Source organism: Electrona antarctica, assembly GCF_951216825.1.
Source record: "Electrona antarctica genome assembly, chromosome: 4".
Classification (NCBI taxonomy): Eukaryota; Metazoa; Chordata; class Actinopteri; order Myctophiformes; family Myctophidae; genus Electrona; species Electrona antarctica.
The window spans coordinates 44,645,914-44,670,048 of NC_136809.1; the positions used below are offsets into that span (position 1 = coordinate 44,645,914).

At 44.0% G+C, this 24,135-nt stretch overlaps 1 protein-coding gene across 1 annotated transcript in view; it reads right to left on the reverse strand.

Moving 5' to 3' along the window:
• Positions 1-12,515: 12,515 nt before the first annotated feature.
• The window catches only part of pcdh7a (protocadherin 7a), a 59,659-nt gene continuing 48,039 nt past the window's right edge, over positions 12,516-24,135 (reverse strand). Inside the window, exons 5-6 of the mRNA XM_079499672.1 lie at positions 15,197-15,407; positions 12,516-13,141 (exon numbers count right to left, since the gene is read on the reverse strand). Coding sequence (XP_079355798.1) covers positions 12,564-13,141; positions 15,197-15,407 — 789 coding nt within the window. The 3' untranslated portion in view covers positions 12,516-12,563. The remainder of the gene's footprint in view (positions 13,142-15,196; positions 15,408-24,135) is intronic.

Here is a 24,135-nt window from a genome sequence, read left to right on the forward strand (position 1 = left end):
TGATGAAAAAACGACATACTATAGTTCATGGTTTCGGACGACATACTATAGTATGTAGTTTTTCAAGACTTGAGGATTTTAAAAAAAAAATGAAAAAACTACATACTATAGTTAATGGTTTCGGACGACATAGGCTACTATAGTATGTAGTTTTTCAAGATTTGGGAGGATTTAAAAAAAATGTATGAAAAACATGAAAAAATGACATTCTATAGTTCATGGTTTTGGAAGACATACTATATGTAACCTTGGCAGAAATACACACATATATATATATATATATATATTTTCTTAGACTACGCCACCTTGGGAATTTAACCCAAGGACATCAATTAAAGTGCAACAGTATAAAGTGCAACACAGGTTGGGTGTAATCATAGGAGCAGAGACGTGTTTCTCAAGATAATCACTTTCCATTTATTGTAACAAAAGTATTAGTTTAATTCGATCAATCAAGTTATACAGTACAATTTAATATTAAAAGGGTAAGCAATCGACTAGGGGGAGAAAGGAAGAAGAAGAAGTTAGTCGGGTGAGGGTTCTGACTACTTCAATCCACAGCAAATACACTACAAAATCACTTACAAACACTGGTGGGTTAGGTGCACTCTAACACACACACACATGCAGTGAGGAGGAGGGGGAAAAGCCCTCCCGATAGATCTCCCCCACAGTACGATGTTGCCGCCGTAGCTCTGAAGAACACAGGAAACAACAATTAGTACCAATTAACAGGTAATTGGCAGTTCAGTTAATAAGTTGCAGTTGGGTTATCACAAAGTAAAATACAATATAAAAAGATGAATACTAATCTAGGAAAAGGGGCAAGCACAGCAAGGACTAAGCCTATAAAACAAAACAAAACATAACAGTTCGCTCCTCGCTCCCACCATGTACCATAATCATACATCAAAACATGATTAAAATGCATATTGTTTTACCTCAGCAATTAAGGTCTGGTACATGGCAGTGACTATAGAGCATCGCAGTCCCACCTCCTACCCTGGACCAGGAAATGATTCTCCGTTCATTTTCCATAGACATTTCAGAAAGTATTTATTTAAAGACGTTTACGCCGCGGACAAAGCCAACTCGACACAATTTTTTGGGCCGAACAAATAATTAGAAAGAAGAAAAAAACGGTAGGTTACAACACTTTGTTGTTTTTCTTCTTTGTAATTATTTGTTTGGTCCAAAATCTTGTTTGTGTTGTCATGAGTTGTCACGACTCGAGTTGGCTTTGTCCGCGGCGTAACAGTCTTTAAATAAATACTTTAAGAAATGTCTATGGGAAAAATGCATTGGGTTTCATTTCCTGGTCCATGGTAGGGGGCGGGACTGCAACGCTCTATAGAAGACATGGCAGGAGGCTCAGGGAAGACATGGCAGGGACTATAGGAGGAGCATGTAGCTGTAGGCCTACACCAAGAGCCTGGTACACCAGCCTATACTGCAAGTACAAAATGAACAACCCGAATGAGTACAAAAATGAATATCACCACAATATAAAGTCATATACAAACATTACTTTGAAAATGGCCGATCTACAAGCTCCTGCACAAGAACATACCTCCAGAGAAGTGCAGTTTTGGCCCTAATTGGGTTACATACAAACAGCCTCTTGGTCCTCAACACTGAGGCCTATGAGGAGGGCACCTGAGGAACAATAGGCCCATTAAAATAAACAATAAGCTGAACAGTGGTTTAACATAAAAACAACCCAATGCCTACCTTGCTCACACAAGTCAGTGCATACCGATAGCCAAGCAGGAATGAGTACCTGGCTTTATAGGGGAGGGGATAATCAGTGACCACTTGCAGCTGAGACACAGAACTCTGTGTAGAGACAGGTCTCCCTGTTACATATAGTATGTCGTTTTTCATGTTTTTGGAGGACTTAAAAAAATTATGAAAAACATGAAAAAACAACATACTATAGTTCATGGTTTCGGAAGACATACTTTAGTATATGTCGTTTTTCAAGATTTTGGAGGATTAAAAAAAATGATGAAAAACAGGAAAAAACGACATACTATAGTTCATGGTTTCGGAAGACATACTATAGTATGTTGTTTTTCATGTTTCTGGAGGATTTAAAAAAATGAAAAACATGAAAAAACGACATACTATAGTTCATGGTTTCGGACGACATAGGCTACTATAGTATGTCGTTTTTCATGTTTCTGGAGGATTTTAAAAAATTATGAAAAAAGGACATACTATAGTTCATGGTTTCGGAAGACATAGGCTACTATAGTATGTCGTTTTTCAAGATTTTGGAGGATTTAAAAAAAATATGAAAAACATGAAACATAGCCTACTATAGTTCATGGTTTCGGAATAGAAGACATACTATAGTATGTTGTTTTTCATGTTTCTGTAGGATTTTTAAAAAATGATGAAAAACGTGAAAAAACGACATACTATAGTTCATGGTTTCGGAAGACATACTATAGTATGTCGTTTTTCATGTTTCTGGAGGATTTAAAAAAATGATGAAAAAAACGACATACTATAGTTCATGGTTTCGGACACAGCCTACTATAGCCATACTACAGTATGCCCCCCAGTACAACTTTCGTTCATTTGTTACCCCTCTATCACACAGAACTATGTTTTTTGTGTCCATATCACTACGCCCAAAAATGTGATAGAGGGGTCAAAGTTGAACGAAAGTTGCGCTAATATTTTAGAAATAGGTCAACAATACAAATGGCGTTAGTTTTATGGATTAATTTACTTTTAATGCGTGCCCCCCACAAAATGACCGGAACTACTTAATAATCACCAAAACCAGAGCAGAACTCCCACCACAGGACTGGTTGAATAGAATCCAATGCGGGATTAGTAGACACCCTTACAAACACATTGGTGAAGACAATTCTTGGTAAGAAATGTATTCCCAGATTTGACATTATTTTGATAATAGTCTCTGACTAAAACCACTCAACCCCTAACTGCTCTCAATGAGCAGGTTGGGGCTCTGTTTCCTCTGTCATTGGTAAGTGAATGCAAAGCACTATAGAAGCGGTGTTAAGTTTGACAGCAAATTCAAATTAAGTTTTAGTCTTTTGAATATCACACCATTTAGTTGTCCTATTTTAGTCATTTGACATTTTTAGTCGACTGAATATCAAAATCTTTAGGGCAGTATTATGCGTGTCTTAAGTACCAGGTCTTATTACTTAACTTAAGACCTGGAGGCGTGATCAATGCCATTTGGCCACTCAGAATAGCCAAATGGCATTGACCAGTCCTGGTACTTAAGACATGCATAATACTACCCTTAGTCTTTTAGTGTTAATTTTGACAGCAAATTCTAGTCTTAGTCAACAAAATTAAGTGTAGCCATGTATTCCTCCACTATTAAAAGAGAAATGCAATATTATTTTTATCATTATTTAAAAAAATAAAAAGTGAAGCTATGGAATAAGAGCTAGTATGTGTGCATGTGTAGAACTCAGCCAAGACCCGGCCCACAACAGCCCTGCCAATTGGGCTGAGCCCCATATTGGCACGACAGGTTGTGAGTCGGTCTGGCGAGTGGGAGACAGGGGTTCAATCCCCACTCCTGTGCATCACTACACATGCATGTATGTATCTCTGTTATTGAGATTGTAGGGTCTTGGCTTGTTTTTTATAAGAGACAAAGTTAACCATTGTGCAAAGTTAACCATTGTGGTCAGTTGAGTGGAAACATTTGAGCTTTTCATATAGGAAACGGATATTGTGCTGCTTGATAGGAGCCACCTAGTAGGCTATACACACATCCTCTGAAGGGCTTGTTTTGTACTCTGGCCTCACTGCAGGCGTGACATCTTAAAACCACAACGGTTTCTGTATAACTTTCAGGTGTAAAGAGTGTGTGTGTGTGTGTGTGTGTGTGTGCGTGTGTGCGTGCGTGCGTGCGTGCGTGCGTGCGTGCGTGCGTGCGTGCGTGCCTCTTCCGCATACATGCTGATGCAAACGTACAAATAATTCTGAGAAAACTTCTATGCATGAATTTCACATGAATACTGGTGGCAGCAGTGGCAGGCCATACATAACTTACTGTACATTTCCAAATAGTAGCCCTACCTCAAATAGCCACCTGGTTCCTTTGAAATGCCAAGGGTCCAAATTAATTTTGTGTATTAAACAGGCTACTATTTGGAAAAATACGGTAGGCCTACATACATTTTAGGAAGGAAGCTGGCCGTATCAAATCTGTCCTCACGCCACGATTGACACCTGGGCTGGACTTTGGACATGTCTGACCGTGTGTCTGTTCCAGGCTTAACTCGGTCGCTTCAAACATGCTGCGTGTTACACGACTCGCAATGACCCCATCCCCCAGGGGTCAAAACCACAAATGTCTGCATCTGTCTGTGTGTGTCTGTCTGTGTGTGCTGTATATCAAAGGGTCATAAATACAGCATAAAACAAAACAAAACACTGCCTTCTTCTGAGACTGGAGGACATCAGAAACAATCCACTATGTACAAGTCTGTTCACACCCCTGCCACCATCTGTTTGACCTGTTGACCCCTGCTGGCAGGTGCTACAGGTCATTCAACTGTGCCACTGTGTGGTCTTGCTGTTGTTTCTGTGTTTTAGCGTTAACAGTGTATTTAGCTTTTGAACATTCCGTACAGTACTTTGTAAACCTTGAGTTGTGAAATGTGCTATAAATAAAGTGGATTGGATTGTATCAGCACAAACCACTATTAGAGTCTCTTTCATGACCACCTCTACTTACGTTTAATGATTTTTATTGAAAGGTGATGAGAGTAAAGAACAGAAAGAAAGGTGAAACTGTAACTGTAACTGCCTTTGACGATCACATTTCCCCCGTTAAATGGACACTTCAATAACCTGTCATATTGGACATACAGTATTGCTGGCCAGGCCTGGAATCGAACCTGAGTCAAACGGTGACTCCTGCCCTAAGATTGACTATATGCAGACCACCGCCATCTTGCCCTTGGAGTTTGGAAGCACTCGTTTTCAGTAAAGCAACATCCTGCTGCCTCCTGCATTATGTGCAAATTAGAAAACAGGTGGTAAAGAGGACTGTTGAGTGATCCAACGAGCACTTCCAAACTCAAGGTTCTGTAAATCTGCAAGGAATTTCTTGACAGATAGTAATTAGCTCATAACATGCAGTGGATTTTTTATGAAACAAACACTTTGCAGATAGAAAGAGCATAATTCAAGCTTTCCGTACAACTGACGTCATATAATAAAATCAGATAGGGCATTTCTGTTTGGATGTATGGGCTGTCAATGGCAAATTGCACCTGTAGTTATCACCCTGCCATTGACTTAATGGCATATGGTCAATGGTTGAAACAACACAAGCCGGTTCGCGTCTAGTTCTGTGAAAGAACCAAGGTTCCAAGAACCAGTGAGAACCAAAGCTCTTTTGGTGGAAAATGGGCCTTTAGTGCACTGCACACTGCACAGTGCAGTCATATACCTGTAATTCTTGTGAATTTGACACTGTGCAATAATACAGTGTTGCAAGTAGGCACAAAATAGGATGTTTGTATCTTCCTTTAATATGAAATCAAATAAAGATGATGTTTTCCTTACCCCATTTGGCCCATTGTCTTCTAAATGGATGAGGAGAATTTTGTACAATTACTTACCAATTTGGTCTGTTTACTGAACAGAGTGCCTCCTAATAACTTTTTCTCACAATCGTGATTGGGTTAAGCAAAGGGGCATCACATTGGTGTTTGGCTGGGGCCTCCAAATCACTGGACCCGTCCTGGGGACACCTCGATTGATTTTCTATAAAACACAAATTAGCCCCTCCAGACATGCGTCATTGACTCATTACTCAGAGATATGTATTGCACTACAGAATGTAGCCCTCTGAGATTCTCCGTCAGCATTAGTCATTCTGATGCAAACTCAGGGTTTGCAAAAGTGTAATGGTGACGTAAACCGTCCTTCAGTTTGATTCTGTATGAGCCATGTGCACAACATTGAAGCTAGCTTACATCCTCCTCTGATGAACAGTGAAGAACGTGGTCAAGTACCAACTTCAGGAAGTCGCTCTTCTGAAACCACAGCTGGTTTAAATGCTGAGCGCTTCGGTGACAGAAACACGCGTTGTGGTTTTCCTGTTTGCATTGTTTGAGTTCCTGCACCTATTCGTGGCGTGCTGCAGTTTCTTGGAAACTGCATGGACATGGTGGGCGTAGCCTACATGTTTTACTAAAGCTTGTTTGGTTGCAACTTGAGTATATTGGTGTGGATTTTAAATCCATTTCTCTGTAGAATGGGCGAAATATAACCACTGAATTGAAGTGGATAATGATCATTAATTGACACGGAGAGCCCAGATGGAATTGAAATTTCATGATAGCCTGCGCTGAACCACACTATTCACTTGCATACACAAACTAGGCCTACTCATGCAAAGGTGTGTAGCCTACATCAACGTGATAAGCGAGTAAAGCGCTGTTAGAACCATCATTATATGCTTCCAAAAGAATACAATTGAACATTGCTATCATTACCATAGGCACAGTAGTATTTTGGTAGATTAGATATAATAAGATGAGTTATTAACTGACAGATGACTCACTGCCTTGTCAGAAAAATACACAACTCATCTACAGGTTTTAAAGAGCTAAAGTTTTGCAAAATGTAATGCAATTTTCAAATAGCCAAAGAATAAATTACGACGGATAAATTACTGTTCCTCATTTTGCTGGGGACCCCCTCGAACCCCCTTGAGGACTCCTGGGGGTCCCCAGGCCCCCCTTTGAGAACCTCTGCCTGTTGATAAAACCAATGTGTAGGCCTAAAGTGGCAGTGCTTTTGGACAAGGTACACTACCAAGGCGAAAATGACCCAATACTACAGTATGGCCACATGGTGTCAGTGTTGGTCCAGGGGACAGTTAAACATGTCATTTCATTTGCTAGACTGCAAACAAGACACACTTGAAACGTTATACACTTCAAAAGTGTAAATAAATAAATATTCACTGTCAAAACTTGACTGTGGTGTATTATTTTAGATTTTCAATGGTCTAACATGCCTGCAAGGCATACCGCTTAGGATTGGTTTGATAAAACAAATGGGAGTCCTCCCTTCATGAATTAAAAATGGGAGTTAATACACTTACTTTAATACCTTGTAACTTATAATAATATCTGGGACTTATATAGCACTTTTCATAACACTCAAAGACGCTTTACATGTGAGGGGGCCAGGGGGGGAACAACAAAAGGACAACTTTATTCGAAAAAAACAATTAAAACGAGTAAAACCAATAAAAACAGTGCATGTAACAAGTTTAAAAACACATCAGCTAGGTGGGTTTTCAGTGCGGTTTTGAAGGTAGGAAGTGAGGGAGAGAGTATGTGTTTGGGGAGAGCATTCCAGAGGGTGGGGGCGGCCACAGAGAAGGCCCTGTCGTCCCAGGATTTGCTTTATTTTTTTGGGAACCTCAAGGAGTCATCGCTGGACCTGAGGGAGTGGGAGGGGAGGGGGCGTGTGGCTCGAGGAGAGCAGAGAGGTAGGGGGGGCAGCTTGTGCAGTGATGTGTAGGTGGTGAGGAGTAATTTGAAGTCGATTCGTTGTTTGACGGGGAGCCAGTGGAGGTCTTGAAGGACAGGTGTAATGTGGTCTCTGGATCGGGTGGAGGTGAGTAGGTGGGTGGCTGAGTTTTGAACATATTGGAGTTTATTGAGGGTTTTTGTGGTGATACCGTAAAGGATGCTGTTGCAGTAGTCCAGTCGGGATGAAATGAAGGCGTGGATGAGGGTTTCAGCTGCTGAGGGTGTCAAGGAGGGGCGGAGACGGGCAATGTTTGAGGTGAAAGATGCCAAAGTCAATTGCTATCTAAAACAGATATTTCTTGACACATGAACTGTATATTTGATTGAAAATATTATAGCTGCATGCTCTGTAGAGTAGTGTGTGCATGCAGTCCAAAATACAAAGTTAGTTTAAACTTAAAACTAACTTTTTAAGCCATTTGTCAATACCCAAAGTCCCAAGTCTTCCAAAAAAATATAAATTATGTAAAAACACGGACACTCCTGTGTTTGAAGTTTTTAATGCCAAAGTCAAACTTTTACACGATTCATCTTCATACCAAACCTTTCGTCTACAACTCACCATCATCTTCATCATAGCAAATGCAATTAGTTCATTAATTAATTACAGGAAGGGAGCAGCAAAACACAGCCGGCCCCACGAGAAAATTAAACAAAGGACTTTTTTTTTTCTTCTTTTCATTTTCTTTGTAAGTGCAGAATCGCAGATCTTAAGCATGCCGTTGTCTCCATTATGTTTCCCAGTTCTCTGTTCTACGATGTTATCTGTACATGGCTATAAGGTTATCAGAGGGCGGGGAACATGTGAACAGTCAAGACTCACGTCCTCAAAGGTGTCCGTTTATATATTTAAAAAAAAAAAGTCTTGTGAATGCGGATACATCTCAGACGTTACACTCAGCCCGTCCTGTTTTGCGCAGTAGAGTGAATCATAATTCTTGTTTAAACGTGCAGTATAAAAAAAGACACACGCACACATAGATTCATGTACAACAACGAGTTCCCCTATTAAGTCCATTTCGGGGGTTTGAAAGGTGCCATAATGGAACTGCCTTAAAACAGCAGCTTGAAGAAAAATGAAACGAAACAAAAAAAACATCTGCCAGTGCCCCGTCGAGGGCTGTACAAGAGTCTCTTCACAAAACATATGAACTGGCAAGTTCTTCTGGATCTCCAGGGATTGAGACAGACTGAGGGGTGTGTGTGTGTGTGTGTGTGTGTGTGTGTGTGCGCGCGTGTGTGCGTGTGCACACGTGAGCGGGCGTGCGTGCAGACTTGCGTGTATGTCTTTGTCTCTAAGTGCACAGACTCTGTACAATGTTGCCACCCTTTCACCAATCCTATTAAATGTATCCCAGATTTCGATGTCAGATTTCGACGTCAGGTGTTCCACGAACGGAACACACAAAAACATTGCACTTGTGACATCATCAGCACAGTCCCACCTATGGCAGAGCTCGGTTGACAGCCATGTTTAGGGTACGGGGACGGGGACGGTTGGTTAAGGGAATGGATCAGTGGATCAAAGGCCTACATGCCAACGGGTATTGAGCAGCGCACAGCTGTGTAGTCCGTGGTAAACTGCATGACATGTTCAGAACTTACTTCTTATACTGGCCGTGACAATGGATATTGAGAGTCACGGAATATCACACACTTAAGCTTCATTCAAGTTCTGTTGCACGATGACTGCGTCACACAACAAAGAATGAATCGGGCTTAATAATACTACACAACTGTGGACAAGCTTTGTCTACATTTATAGGGAGAGAGAAGCAGCAACCATACGGGCATATGTTTGTGGTCTGGTCATTAAAAAAGAAAAAAGACCACACAGGTTGATTATTTAGCAGGTTAAACACTGTGGCACATGTTACCTGAGTGTTGTTGTGTGCTAAAAGCTGAATAATGGGAGAAGTTGCTTAATGAGGCCAGACTCTATTGGCCTATATTCACACGGCAGCATTTGGCTGTTACGTCATACAAAGCCCAAGCCTACGGTCGGGGTCCCCCACCACGCCTACACCGTCGGCCCCCTCCCCAGTATGAAGGGTCCCCCACCACGCCTACCATGGCCCCCTCCCCAGTATGATGTAAGGACAAAAAAACAGCGCTTTGTGAATAGCGGTTTAAAATACGGTACGCTCCGTACGTGCGTGTGTGAGAAGTGGAAACGAAGCAGCAGACTGCACCGGCAAAGCCTCGGCCACGCCGTCTCTCCATATGCACACATTAATGAGATCAATGCAGAGCAAGGCAGGAGGAGAGGCGAGAGGAAGCTCATTAAGACTACTAGGGGACAGCCTAACTCTATTATTCCTATCACACCGCGCTGATGATGGGAATTAAGATGTTGCTGGCCTGGTTCCACACCCCCCTCCCCCCCTACCCACCCCCCACCCTGTCCAGGGCAGCAGAACGCGTCTGGATTCGTCCTGTAGCTGCTGGGAAGGACAAATGGGGAAAAAGAAGGAGCCTTTTGTGTTATCTTTACGAACCAGCACAGCAGCATAGGGCTTGTTGGGGTCGGCAGAGTGAGTAGGGCGAAAACACAAGGATACGCGGCAAAACTCCACTCTCTTACTATACCACGTATCGTCCTTTGAGCCACTTTGTGCAAATTCTAGGCAGCAGAAACCGACAGAAAGCCCTGAGGTCGCCATTCTTCTCTCTCCCTCTCTCTTCAAGATAAAGCGGGAGCAATTTGACACACTGACGCTCACTCCCTTGTTCCCACCAGTACCCACGTCCCCCATAAGTACACACATCCAAAAAGGCGTAATATCCCCAAAAAAGGCGTATGGATTTCAACTTAAAAAAACAAGTTTAGCGTTATCTTTCTTTCATGCAGTCTTTTTTTTGTTTCATGTCCTTTTCTTTTTTAACTGAAATTTGGTTTTTCTATGAGTCCTACTTACAGTATGTGGAATATTTCATATTCCAAAAATGTCTATCATTACATAGATGTCATCAAAAGTCCCTTTAATGTAACACCCCGTAGCAGTCAGAGAGATGAATAATTATTCAAATACTTCATGTTTAAATACTTGCTGGAGGGGAGCAGGCAAAATGCTACAGCTAGTTCTATGAGAGGAAATATGTTAAAAGTATATGGTTAAGAGCACACTACACACCGTGCATATGAATTTGCACATAATCTGTGTATAGCTTTTTAGTTTGTACTTGTATTTGAATGTACATTGTTTACACTGCTGTGTTTCGTGCGTGTGTGTAAGTATTAGATACTTATTATTGTCATGAATAAGTATCCAACGGGAATGAACTGTGTTATGTTCACAGTCAACTGCACTGAGTGTATTATATTTGTGGTTATATGTGCATGTGTATACCAGCGTGCATATGTGTGTGTGTGCGCGAGCGTGTGTGTGTGTGTGTGTGTGTGTGTGTGTGCGTGAGTGCGCGCAAACGTGTGTGTGTGTGTGTGTGTGTGTATGTGCGTGCGTGCGTGTGCGTGCAAACGTGTGTGTGTGTGTGTGTGTGTGTGTGTGTGTGTGTGTGTGTGTGTGTGTGCGCGCACGCGCACATGCACACACTTGAGCACGCACGTGCATGAAAGAATACATTATTATGATACATGAAGATTGGATGCATCTGTTAAAATAGTACTGCAGCTGTGGTCTGCAATGGTGGACAGCAGTAGTAGTAGTAGTAGTAAGTAGTACACATTATATACAGACTGGATGAGAAGGCAAAGAGTTACACACAGCATTGTTTCTCATGTTGGAATACTGTGGCTTACATTGCTGAACATTGTATGACCTTGTATTCCGAATGGTTACTGGGTTACTGTACCACAAAAAGTCTTTCTTCGTTGAAGTTATTTTAAATACATTTTTTTTGTTTTCTCTTTTCCTTTCATTTTTCTGGAAAAATAGTTTTTTCCCCCCCACTCCTCCAGTTGATTCTTAAAGGGGAATTAACCGTTTGTACAATTGACTATTATTATTGGCTTGATTCTAATGACGGTGCTTGTAGCTTGAAATCGCAGCTTGATTGAATAATACCCTCCCATCATACTTTGCTGCTGATTAGCCATTCATCGTTACGAATTAGATCCGAATCCAAATAAACCCCCCCACTCGCTCTGAACGCACCGTTTTGACTGGTTAAGACCACAATGGTTTCTCAGCATCAGGGTACAAATCCTGCTTGTTGTGACCTCAGCGTGAAAGACTTGTTCATTTTGTCCTGAGGTGGTTACTCCAAATAAACCCCCCATCTCGCTCTGAACGCACCGTTTTGACTGGTTAAGACCACAATGGTTTCTCAGCATCAGGGTACAAATCCTGCTTGTTGTGACCTCAGCGTGAAAGACTTGTTCATTTTGTCCTGAGGTGGTTACTATAGTATCAGACAGTGATACTACCCACTGTCTCTCTCTCTTCATTCGACATTGATCCTCTTCTGGCAGGACGTCAGGCATGCATTGGTTTCAGGTTTCAAAACAAAACGAAACAAAAAAACAAGGTGAGATGAAGTTGTCCTCCGCATCGGAGATCGTCTCAGTTTTGTGTTTTAATGTTGAAGATAAGGAATTGGGGAGGAGAAGGTGATGCTAGAGGTCCATGCCTGCACCACGTCCCCTAGTAGTTATAAAAAGGAGGTTATAAAGTATATATAACCAGAATGCTCTGAGAAGCTGATACATCATCGACATATGTTTGTATAAATATTAGTTAGCATCCAGCAGTTTCAAATTTGATATATGATTTTTCTTTTTGGCAAACGTCTGTCATCACGTTTTCACATCTTCACGGTTACGTTTAAAATGCCTCGTGGGCTTCCTTGACGTCTGCACACTGTTTACGATGAATGTTCTTTTTTTTATGGATCGGATTGATCTAACACCTTTGACATCCCCCCTGGACCCCCCCCACCCCCCCCCGTTCGCGTCCATTTCTACCCCCTCAAGAGTTCAATGAACACTCTGGGATTTTAACCGGGTCGGGATCCCTAAATACATTCCAGGGTGCTCTCCCTCACTCACAGGTACACTTCGCGGCGTGACAACGTGAGGCAGGAAGAGGTCTTGTAGTCCCCGCCCGTCCGCGTCAGCGGTATGACCTCCGGGGGGTTCTGGCCGCCGTCGCCTCCTCCTCCGTCCTCGTCCTGGTGGCACCGCCCGAAGCCCGCGCTGCTGAACGTGTCGTAGGACGCCGAGGTCATCTTCCGGTTCAGGAGGTTGCGGTTGTGGTCGCCCATGTTCCTGTTGCCGCCCAGGCTGCCCAGAGAGTCCCCGTTGGTCATGCAGGGCGACCTCTGGCCTCCTCCTCCCACCACGCCGCCGGGCTCGGAGCTCCCGGCGCTGCCGGCGCTCTCGCTGTCGCTCTCCTGGTCCTGTCCTCCGAGGTGGCGCAGGTTGTTGTTGTCGTCTCCCGGGGGGGCGAAGGTGGAGAGCCGCCCAGGGGGGTCGTTGCTGCCGTGGCGCTGACGTTGTTGTTGTTGTTGTTGTTGGCACGGCGACGGGCGCACGGGCATCCAGCAGGTGTCCGAGTGGCCGAACTCGTCGCATTCCCTGGTGCATTTTCCTGTCAGGGTCACGTCCGGCAGCTGTCTGGCGTCTGGGACGGGAGAACAAGACACAGATAAGACAGGAGAGTTGATGGCGGGACAGAAAGGCACATAATAATAAGGAACATAAATAAATCTGCAAAGATGCATTCAGATCTGAAGATATGTCTGTCTGTTTCCAGGCAATTCAATGGCTTCACAGGTCAACGTTGGTTAAAAAAACAACCTATACAGTGGAGCTAGAAAACACCAAAGACGGCTCGGTTCAATATATTTAACATCATTTCTGCTGCTATATCGTTTATGAGCAACAAAATTTGCTCGTTGTTTTCCAAATGTTTGGATGAATAAAACAACATCGACGCCGACTGTCGGGACGCGATGCGTGGAGTCAGGGGGGAAGGGAAGCGAAGGTCTCTTCAGTTGGATTTTTCCAGCAACGTCTCGTCTTTGCATTGACTCTGTATGTAATTATGGCACTCGAACTATCCAGATTTGAATGTATATTAACATATACAGTAGGGGAACTCATGTGAAGGGTGTAGGTGGTGAAGGACGAGGCCGTCGACATGGTGGGAGGATAAAGGTTGTAGAGAGGAGAGGGTAACATTTTTGCAGAGAGAATAGTGCTGTGGGAGCTAAATTAATTTTCAGAGATGTGCTGACAATAATCGAATAACAAATAATGTTTACTACAAATCCCAACAGTGCTCCATATGGGATTAAAGACCAAAGGTCCGGTCAGGTCAACCCAAATCACTTTTCGTGCATATATCTTTTACATGCATGGAATGGAAAATGTACATATTTTAGCATATTGGCCAATGCCTTAAACGTGGCGGCGCTAAAGCTTCAAATGCTAATGTCTCCCAGGGTCAAGTGTCAGGGGTTAATGATGATCCTCTATGTAAACTAGTCCGTTACAGCATAATTATTGACAGTAGACAATGGACACAAGGACTATGATGATGATAAATGAGGCATACGTGACTTGTTTGCAGTGCGCGCGCGTGCGTGCGTGCGTGCGTGCGTGCGTGCGTGCGTGCGTGTGTTCGTGCGTGGGTGAGAGAAAGGGAGAGAGAGAGATAAACAATCCCATATGAGGGGATGTGTGACTGACTGCTATGTATCTAGGATAACACATCTCCTGTGCCAGAAACATCAACAGAAAAACAAATGAAGATTCAGTTTCAGTGACTCTTTCAGACCCGCAACATCTGCACTGCAATAATGAGGTATTGTGTTGTGCACACAACACAACACAGAGACTCCATTTGCATTTGCGGCCAAACAAGACAAACAATTAGGATTCCTTCCCCCTCCGCTCCTTTTGCTACAGTGAAACACTTAGAGCCACCTAACATGTACATGGTGACATGGACAAGTGTGAGGCCTGAGTCAGCTTGGGGAAAATATAGAGTACAATGAATGAATGAATGAATGAATGAATGAATGAATGAATGAATTAATTAATTAATTAATTAATTAATTAATGAACAAACAAACAAATAGCTTGAGAAGTTATAGCAATGCTAGAAGCAATTTACAAATTAAAAATAGAGCACTTTACACTTCAAACACGCACATGCACATGCACACACAGAGTAATTACTAAGAACAATAAGGAAAATAAAATATGAATCTGCGTTATTTTGGTCACAAGAACCGTGTGTGTGTGTGTGCGCACGCGCGTGCGTGCGTGCGTGCGTGCGTGCGTGCGTGTGTGCGTGCATGTGCTTGCGTGCCGGCCCCACACCTTGTCATGACATTGCTTTCCTGACTTGGCATTTGTTTTGATGCCAATTGGCTGGTTCCTGTGTTTTCGTGCACTCTAATTTGTGTGTGCCTTCCTGTCCTGTCTGCATGTATCTGTGTGTTTGTATCGTGCCAAGTTATCCTCGGTAGATGTGTGTGTGTGTGTGTGTGTGTGTGTGTGTGTGTGTGTGTGTGTGTGTGTGTGTGTGTGTGTGTGTGTGTGTGTGTGTGTGTGTGTGTGTGTGTGTGCGTAGTCAAATCCTGACCTTTGAGAGTGCCAAAATAACACCACCGATGAACACTGAGGATCATACTCTGTGTGTGTGTGTCTGTGTGCGTGCGTGCCTCACCGTTCTCTACGTGCTCCTCCTCGCCCACGCTGCCCTCGGGGGTGGTCCTCTCGTAGCCCTCCTCCGGCAGCGGCAGGGCGCCGCCGATCCGCGGCGGCCCCGACGAGCTCTTGCTGCTCGGCGTCTCCGAGTCCTCCATGCCGCTGTCATAGCAACCCCCGTCCTGAGGCTGGCTGCTGACCACGGAGAAGGTCACCCGCCTCAGGGTTCCCTGTGAGGGGAGGGAGAAAACAACACAGACACAACCACGATGTTATGGGATTACCGTTAACCCATTGATGCCTGGTGCAACCTATACGTTGTTCTACCCTCGATGCCGGCGCTCTCTCTGTGTCTCATCAGCTATTGTTATAATTTAGCTATTGAAAAATAGCAAGATCTACAAGCTCATAGCGCGCCACCGAGTGGCGCGCTATGAACTTGTAGGTCTGCTATTTTTGAAAAAACATAACTATTTAAAAAAAGAATGAATCAAAATGTGAAGGTTTTCAGAAACCTTAGGTCAGGCCCTAGAAGGCGTTCCCAGATTCAGCCTCAGGTATCAATGGGTTAAACATCAGCCGGGCTTCATGATCCCAGATTGGAAATCTCAATATGGGATTAACCAATAACCACTTAACCCATGTGGGACGGGAACACATCTGTGTCACTATATTATAGCGTTTAACCGCTTCAACCGTTATTTTAAACTTTGGTTGTGCAGCGCTACGAGCTTGTAGATCTGCTGTTTTTGAAAAGTCGCTTTAAGGTGAGCAAATCTTTGAATATACATATTCTTTCATTTTCTTTAATTCTTTCATTCTTTCAACGTTTTTAGCGCAACTCTTTGCTTCTGGGGAGTCCCTGTAACAACACATTTTCAGATGGGGGTCGGCGGCCAAATACAGATATGTGGGGTCCTCGACATGCAAAAGTTTGAGAACCACTGATATAGAAACATAGGTTTTCAGAAAACAGTTAGGATTTAGAAGACATTTCTAGAATCTGGTCTCAGGTCTAAATGGGTTAAACCCTAGTCGAGGAAAACAGCCGATCTACAAGCTCAAAACGAGGCGTAATACGACGTGCTGTGAGTTTGGAGATTGGCTATTTTCCGCTATAATGACACGCCCCGGATTAGAGATTGCCAGGTTGAAATGGTTAATCATCGAGGCTAGCTAGGGTACCTAATCTCAGATTGTAAATGTGGGGGATTAGGGCGAGCGGGGCCAGCCGGGGTCTGCACAGACAAAACACCATTATCAGCTCATGTTTGCCTCTATGACATGAGCTAAGCAGCTGCAATGCAGGGTAAGAGTAATCAACCAATCGCGGCAATGCTTCTGAGTTTTTAAGCTAGATTTTTAATTTGTTTTTAGATGACTGCTCGAGGCCAATTTGATGTTTACTTAACCCACAGCTACTGTTGGAAGAGTGTGGGCCTTGGAGACACACATGTTCTCCTCCCTGGACCGCCCCCTCTCTCTCTCTCTCTCTCTCTCTCTCTATCTGTGCCAATGGTACGGGGCCAGTGGTAGCAGCTGGGCAATACAGTGCACAGTAATCACCACCGCCTACTTTATGAAGTGTGTTAAACCGCCTATTTGGGTTGCACGAGCTTTGGATTGGAACTCGTATTAAAGTATATTAAAGCTAATAAAAGATGAAGCCACTGACAGGGAACCAGTGGGGCCTTAAACTACAGGCTGTCACTCATGAATTAACTCGTTGTCTGCTACTCACCACCACCAGTGACAATTAAAGCTAGTGATTCCACAATGACAATGGTGACTAGATTTGCTCATGTGACACGCACGCACGCACGCACGCACGCACGCACGCACGCACGCACGCACGCACGCACGCACGCAATCATTTCCTTGAGAGGACCAGGAGAATGGTCCTCCTTACAATGTCCATTTCTCAAATTCTACCATACTTGCAGGGACATTTGGCCCTCACAAGTACACGCACGCACACACACACACACACACACACACACACACACACACACACACACACGCACAGTTACAAAATTAGCTTCATGTACGTCTCAAATTCAGTTGTACCTGCACACATGGCCATTGGTCTAGTTATTAGACCAGTTCCCCACGTTAATGGGCTGAGGGATATTTCTATGACCACGCAGAGGGACTATCACCCGGTTCAGTGACTACGACATGCAGCGCCTGCAGGGATCAGGCCCATTTCTACACCACACCCCTCCTATCTCGTCTCTCGCTCATTTATCTAGACATTACTACGCTGCCAATTCAGAACTCCCTTGAAAACAGACGCCCTGCATGCGGAGAGACGAAATATGGGAAACGGGGGGGGGAGAAAGCACAGATTAGGAGTGGAATAAAAAAAAAAACGTCTGAACTCCAACGTCTCTTTGGGATAATCTGGGGCAGACTGGAGAAAAGTTGTGCTGAGATTCCTCTCTTCCTTTCGCAGCACGACACAAGACAGAGAATGTTTGAGCATCTCATCCTAATAGACACGGTAGGAGAGAACCGTGGGGTTCCACAGGACGGAAGGAGGGAGGGGACCGCGGATTTAATTGGGCGAGGGGGGAAACATATGTGACGATGCATTTCTCCATGAGGTGCAGATGAAAGGAGACAGGGGGGAGAGAGAGAGAGAGAGAGAGAGAGAGAGAGCTGCTGTGACAGGAGGATGTCAAATGGAATACAAGCACCTTAAAGAATACAAACCATTGTGTGTACACTGTTTATCAAAAGTCTACTATCTTTTTATAGTTTCACAAGATAGTATTACCTAAAGTGTTCATGTAACACAGCTCTGTTTACACCTTTATTTAATTCCTATTTATATCCAATGTTTATTTGTAAATACATTGTTTTATTTTGATTGTCTTGTTCCACTTCTGCTTTGGCAATGTAAACGTACATTTTCTCATGCCAATAAAGCTCCTTTGAATTGAATTGAGAGAGAGAGAGAGAGAGAGAGAGAGAGAGAGAGAGAGAGAGAGAGAGAGAGAGAGACAGAGAGAGAGAGAGACAGAGAGAGACAGAGAGAGACAGAGAGAGACAGACAGAAAAGTGTCTGTGAAACCTGGTTGAAAGAGAGATACCGGTAATACAAAGTGTAGTGTAGTGTAGTGGAAAGGTAACTACCAACCAGCTTGCATTATTTATCAGCAGTATCTAAGCCCCTGAAAAGCACAATAAAGCACGCACATCCACTCACTGACAACCAGGTGCCAGGCCAAGGGTAGAATGATAGAGCAAGATAGGGTGCAAGTACTTCACGTCTGGTGAAGAGCCGAGAGGCTCCAAAATGGTAACAAAGGAACCATTAAATAAACCTCTTAAGTTTTGGAGTTTTGGACCTTATCTTTCTTCCCTACTATCTAAGCCCCTCCCACAACTCTGAGGATGTTTCTAAACACATTATTTTACAGACATGTGCGTCCCAAACATAGGGTCACGGCATGGACCAATTCGTCTGGGTGACAACGAGAAATAAGCAGGTTTTTTTGTAACTTTTCCCCACAGACAGACAGACAGACAGACAGACAGACAGACAGACAGACAGACAGACAGACAGACAGACAGACAGACAGACGGATGAGGAGGGAGAGAAGAGCGGAAGGAGACAGAGAGACTCTCAGCACACATTCAGTCAGACAGGATTAATACAATAGGTACAGTAAGTGAATGAATATCATTGCTGTCGGACAGAAACCTTGTAGGTATTTCAACTTTTTATGTTTTTTCGTAAATGAATGCCCTAACTAACTCACCCATACAAGAGTCCCACTGAAGTATAGTGAAAATAGCTGATCTACAAACTCACAACTTGCAGACCGGGCTATATTTTCATTCTTTTAAAATGTTTTAAAAATAATAATAATACTTTTGGATATACAAGGTTTCCACCCAACGCAGCGCCACTAGGAGAACACTGCAGGCGCATCCGCTGCGTGCGTGCGTGCGTGCGAGGTGATTGCAGAGCATGAGAGACGGCTCGCTGCCAGTCAGCCTTTCTGCGTTTCTCTTACACGGAACTGTTCAATTCAGCAGAGATCCTGCCTAATTCAATTTTCATTTTTTTCCTCCCCGTCTCTTCCATAACCCCCCCCCCCCCCCCCCCCCCCCCGGCTCTGGTAATGCTATTTTCTGTCTACCCCCTGCTACTGTAACACCCCACCCCCCACCGTACCTCCCCACTCTCCCAGCCATGTTACTTTCTTCTCTCACGCCGTCCATCCAGAGAGAGAGAGAGAGAGATGGCAGGGGGGGGGGGGGGGCATGCTATATCTCTCTCTCACTCTCTCTCTCTCTCTCCCCATCTCCCTCTCTCTCTCTCTCTCTCTCTCTCTCTCTCTCTCTCTCTCCATCTCCCTCTCTCTCTCTGTCTCTCTTCCAGTCAGCTGTATGATGTAGCGATCGATGTGATGTCCTTGACCTCGTTATGAGTGCCACTACTCTTGCCAACAGCATGCTTTATTGACCCATAACTCCTGTACACTTTCTACTCCCCTTTCATCTTCCTCTTTCGGGCACGCTCACTTTTCTGATCGCCCATAAACCTGATCTCTCCACTTTCGGTCGGAATTCATACGGGGGGGGGGGCGGACGGACGGACTTCTCAATACATGCTAATCCTGCACATAAACTCCCGTTTCGCCGTATTCCCCCCTTCACCCCCCCCAAATTGGCTTTATTATCCGCATTCATTGGCCAGCTGTGTCACATGCCGTTATTGTGCTTAGTGCTGGTGCGCGGCGCACCGGGAAGTAGCCCATCTACAACCTTCCGACGCGGCGCCGGCCGGCTCGTTGTGAGCTGGTACAACGGATGTTTTCAGTGAACGGAAAATACAGAAAATATCCGTTCCACAAGGACCGGTGCAACTGATATATGAATAAGGCTTAAAGCTTGTGCTGCTCTGTAAGCATCGCCGTTCTGTTCAGCACTATATGTTCTGTAGTCTTTTCAATGCTATGGTAAAGTGTTGTGTATTTCTGTCACTCAGTCGTATTATTATGCACATATATATTGGGTTTTATGAATCACAGCAAAGCAAATTTCCAATTTAAGACGATAGTTTATATTTTGCTACTGGGACAAATTTACCAAAGCGCAGAAAGCGCAGAATGCACCTGAATGAGTGTGTGTGTGTGTGTGTGTGTGTGTGTGTGTGTGTGTGTGTGTGTGTGTGTGTGTGCGTGCGTGCGTGCGTGCGTGCGTGCGTGCGTGCGTGCGTGCGTGTGTGCGTGCGTGCATGCGTGCGTGCATGCGTGCGTGCATGCGCTCTCCTGTTCATCTGAGGTGTTATGAGGATCGGCTATCAATAAAGTGCCTTTGGCAGTTAAACACACACGTGCATGCGCACACACGCGCGCACACACGCACACACACACACACATACACATGCGTTGATGCATGTCCACATGCTGACTTGGCTGAGGTCCAGCGTGGCCTATGAATTCAATTCATGCCTGATGGAGTATTAATTGAGTTTAACACAAGACATAAAAAACCTTCCCCTTAATCTGTCACGGACCATTACAATTAAATAGTGACATGGGAGCTTCAGTCGGCTGCACAGCACTCTGTGTGTATAGCGTGTGTATAGCGTGTGCACATGTGCACATTCTACATGTGTGTAGAAAGTAGGGTTGTCCCGATCGGATCGGTGATCGGAAATCGGGGCCGATCACGTCATTTTCAAATGATCGAAATCGGATCGGGAGCCAAAAAACGTGATCGGGACATAGTATCAATATCGTATCCATATCATGATATTAGACTGGATATTGTCTGTGATTTGGGATATTGTACGGCAAAATAAAGTATCGTTTCCTGGGGTCCATTTAGACGAGAACAGCGTTTTCAGGATGTGAAAACACTACAAAGTGAAAACACCTTCCCGAGTGGACGTCTTTGAAAACGCTATCTCCTCCCTTCTCCGTCTCCATGTAATGTAAAGCCATGAATACGCAAAACTTGTGACATCATGGCTCACGTGGGCTCACAACGCTTATGTTTCTTACATTGATGCAGAGCCGCAGGTGATATTTGGAGTTCCTAAAATGAGTGAGCACTCCCTCACCCCGCTCATCCTACGAATACAAATGTAGCGACTAGTGATGGTGAATGTTTACCATGATGTAACAGTATGATAGGAAGTGATAGGTGGTTCTTCTTGTACATGGGTGACTGGTCTATCTGGCAGTCCGTCACCGCCACCTAGCGACGTGGCATGCACATTACAGCGTGTTCATCAATGTTGCGTTTCCATGTACAAAAAAAAATCACACCCATGTGAACTGAGTGGTGTAAGGTATTATATAGCCTGATCAGCTGTGTTCTGATGTAATGTCTGACGTAATGAAATCAGCATCAACCAATCAGCATCAACCATGCTCATTTTTTTTGCACAGACAGACAGACAGACTAACAAAGCCAGTTGTAGGAGTGGTTTACACTACTCAAAAATCCTACAAAACTCTGCACCGTTGAGCCAGCTCTCTCCCTCTGCTGGCATTGTCTCTATTGTGTGTGCACTGTGTATACAGCCCCAAGAAACTGGCCTTTTCCTTCATGTCTTACCAATTATACTATAGTTCTCTGTTCGATTTAGTGTAGCACAGTGCTTCTCAATTTTTGTATACACAGGTTTAATGTTTGTCTTTAGTTCAAAGTTTGTTTAGTAAACGCCATTGACAATGAAGGGAAAATGTGTCGTTTACGTCATATTCTCTTTATTGTTAATGGCGTTTCATGTTTGTGTTGGCACCGTTTGTTTTACATCACCATTACATCACCTAATCGAGTTAGACTTTAATATATTAGCGCCCCTCACTTGACACGGGTGTGATTTTTTTAACTTCAAGGACCTGTGTTACACACCTGTAAGGCGCCATTTTGGATGACCACACTCACCTAGTCAACATGCACAATATCAGCACCCTGACTCTGTTTGACCAGAATGGAACATAGAGCTTGAATTAGTATAATTGTTAAGACCTGTGAAGAACGAGGCCCAATGTCTTTCCAATATGGCTGCTGTGCATAGAGCCTATTAGACATTTTGAAAACAGCCTCCATTCGTCCATCTTCGTCCGTTTATCCCGAGTCGGGTCGCAAAGCTAGAAGTTCCAGCAGAGAATCCCAGACTAGCCTTTCCTCCGGCAACATTAGCAGAGAATCCCAGACTAACCTTTCCTCCGGCAACATTAGCAGAGAATCCCAGACTAGCCTTTCCTCCGCCAACATTAGCAGAGAATCCCAGACTAACCTTTCCTCCGGCAACATTAGCAGAGAATCCCAGACTAGCCTTTCCTCCACCAACATTAGCAGAGAATCCCAGACTAGCCTTTCCTCCACCAACATTAGCAGAGAATCCCAGGCTAACCTTTCCTCCGGCAACATTAGCAGAGAATCCCAGGCTAACCTTTCCTCCACCAACATTAGCCAGCTCCAACTGGGGGATCCTGGGATGTTTCCATGCAGGCCAGATATAATTCCTTCACTTGGACTGCCCCGTGGTCTCTTCCCTGCTGGGCGTGCCTGGACAAGCTCCCTGGGGAGGCGCCCAGGAGGCATTCCTTACAAGATGCCCAAAACCTCCTCGACTGGCTCCTTTCTATTTAAAGGAGCTGTGACTCTACTCTGATTCTCTCACGGATGACTGAGCTTTTTTTAACCTCTCCCCCAAGAGAGATGCCGGCCACCCATATCGACCGCTTTTATCCGTGATCTTGTACTTTCGGTCGTGGCCCACATTCCATGACCACAGGTGAGAAAAACCAAATTTCGGCCGAGTAGAGCGAATCAGTCTGAATTCCACGCGGCTACATCAGTCCTTGTCTCGGAAATCTGATGAATTGGTCGACCCACTAACGAGTAAAATGCATTCGAGGATGGAGAGAGTCTGACTTGAGTGACAGATTTCACTGAAAATGTTAATAAACAGCTTACATTTGGGAAAAGTGAAAAATGTGCTGCATATTGAGCTAGGCAAGTCTACCTTTTACATAATTAGAATAGGGAAATGATTCATTGAGCATTCATTTCATAATTGTCTGAAGCGTTTCTGTGAAATGTTACTTTGCATTTCTATAACCAAGGATAACATTATGCAAAACATTTTATATAATTATTCAGTGAAATTATTTTCAATATTATGCGTAGTCTCAATGTGGAAATTCAAACACATCAATGCAACGGAGGAGAGTTGGAGGACGGCGTTTGGGATCAACAAAATCACACAGGATTCCCTGTGTGATTTTGCAGATGTAAAAGATGTACATCTGCTATTTTTGAACATTTTTTAAAAATCTTGAAAGACCTTCCAATATGCTCTTCTCTATGCACATTCTGGTCGAACAGAGTCAGGGTGCTGCTATCGTGCATGTTGGCTCACTGGAAACACTCTGCTACACCAGTGGGTCTCAAAGTGTCCTTGAGTGGGTTCCAAATGACCCCTTAGGGGTGTGTAACTCTGAGGGTGTACAGATGGAACCAAGTGGACCCGTAACTCAGAGTTATGGGGGTCCTTGAAATTAAAATGTTTGAGAACCACTCTAAACTAAACGGAACAGAGCCTTAATTAGTGTCATCGGTAACACCGAAGGAAGTCGGAAAAGGCCCGGGAGTAGGAAGAGTTATTTCCAAAATGGTGTACAGTTGGGTGCCACCGATATTGTCCCTTATCATTTGACCCATTTAGGCCTGACCTCAAAATTTTAAAAAATCCAAAAATAGCAGACCTACAAGCTCGTAGCGCGCCACTCGGTGGCGCGCTATGAGCTTGTAGATCTGCTATTTTTCAATAGCTAAATTATAACATAATGTTTAAAACACCAAAAGGGGTTCCCGCCCAAAATGGGTTAACTGTCCTTTTGCGCAGATCACGCAAACCTCAGCAAAAAGAAAAGGACAATATCGATGGCCTCCAACTGTATGTGCATATAGCCTATTCCG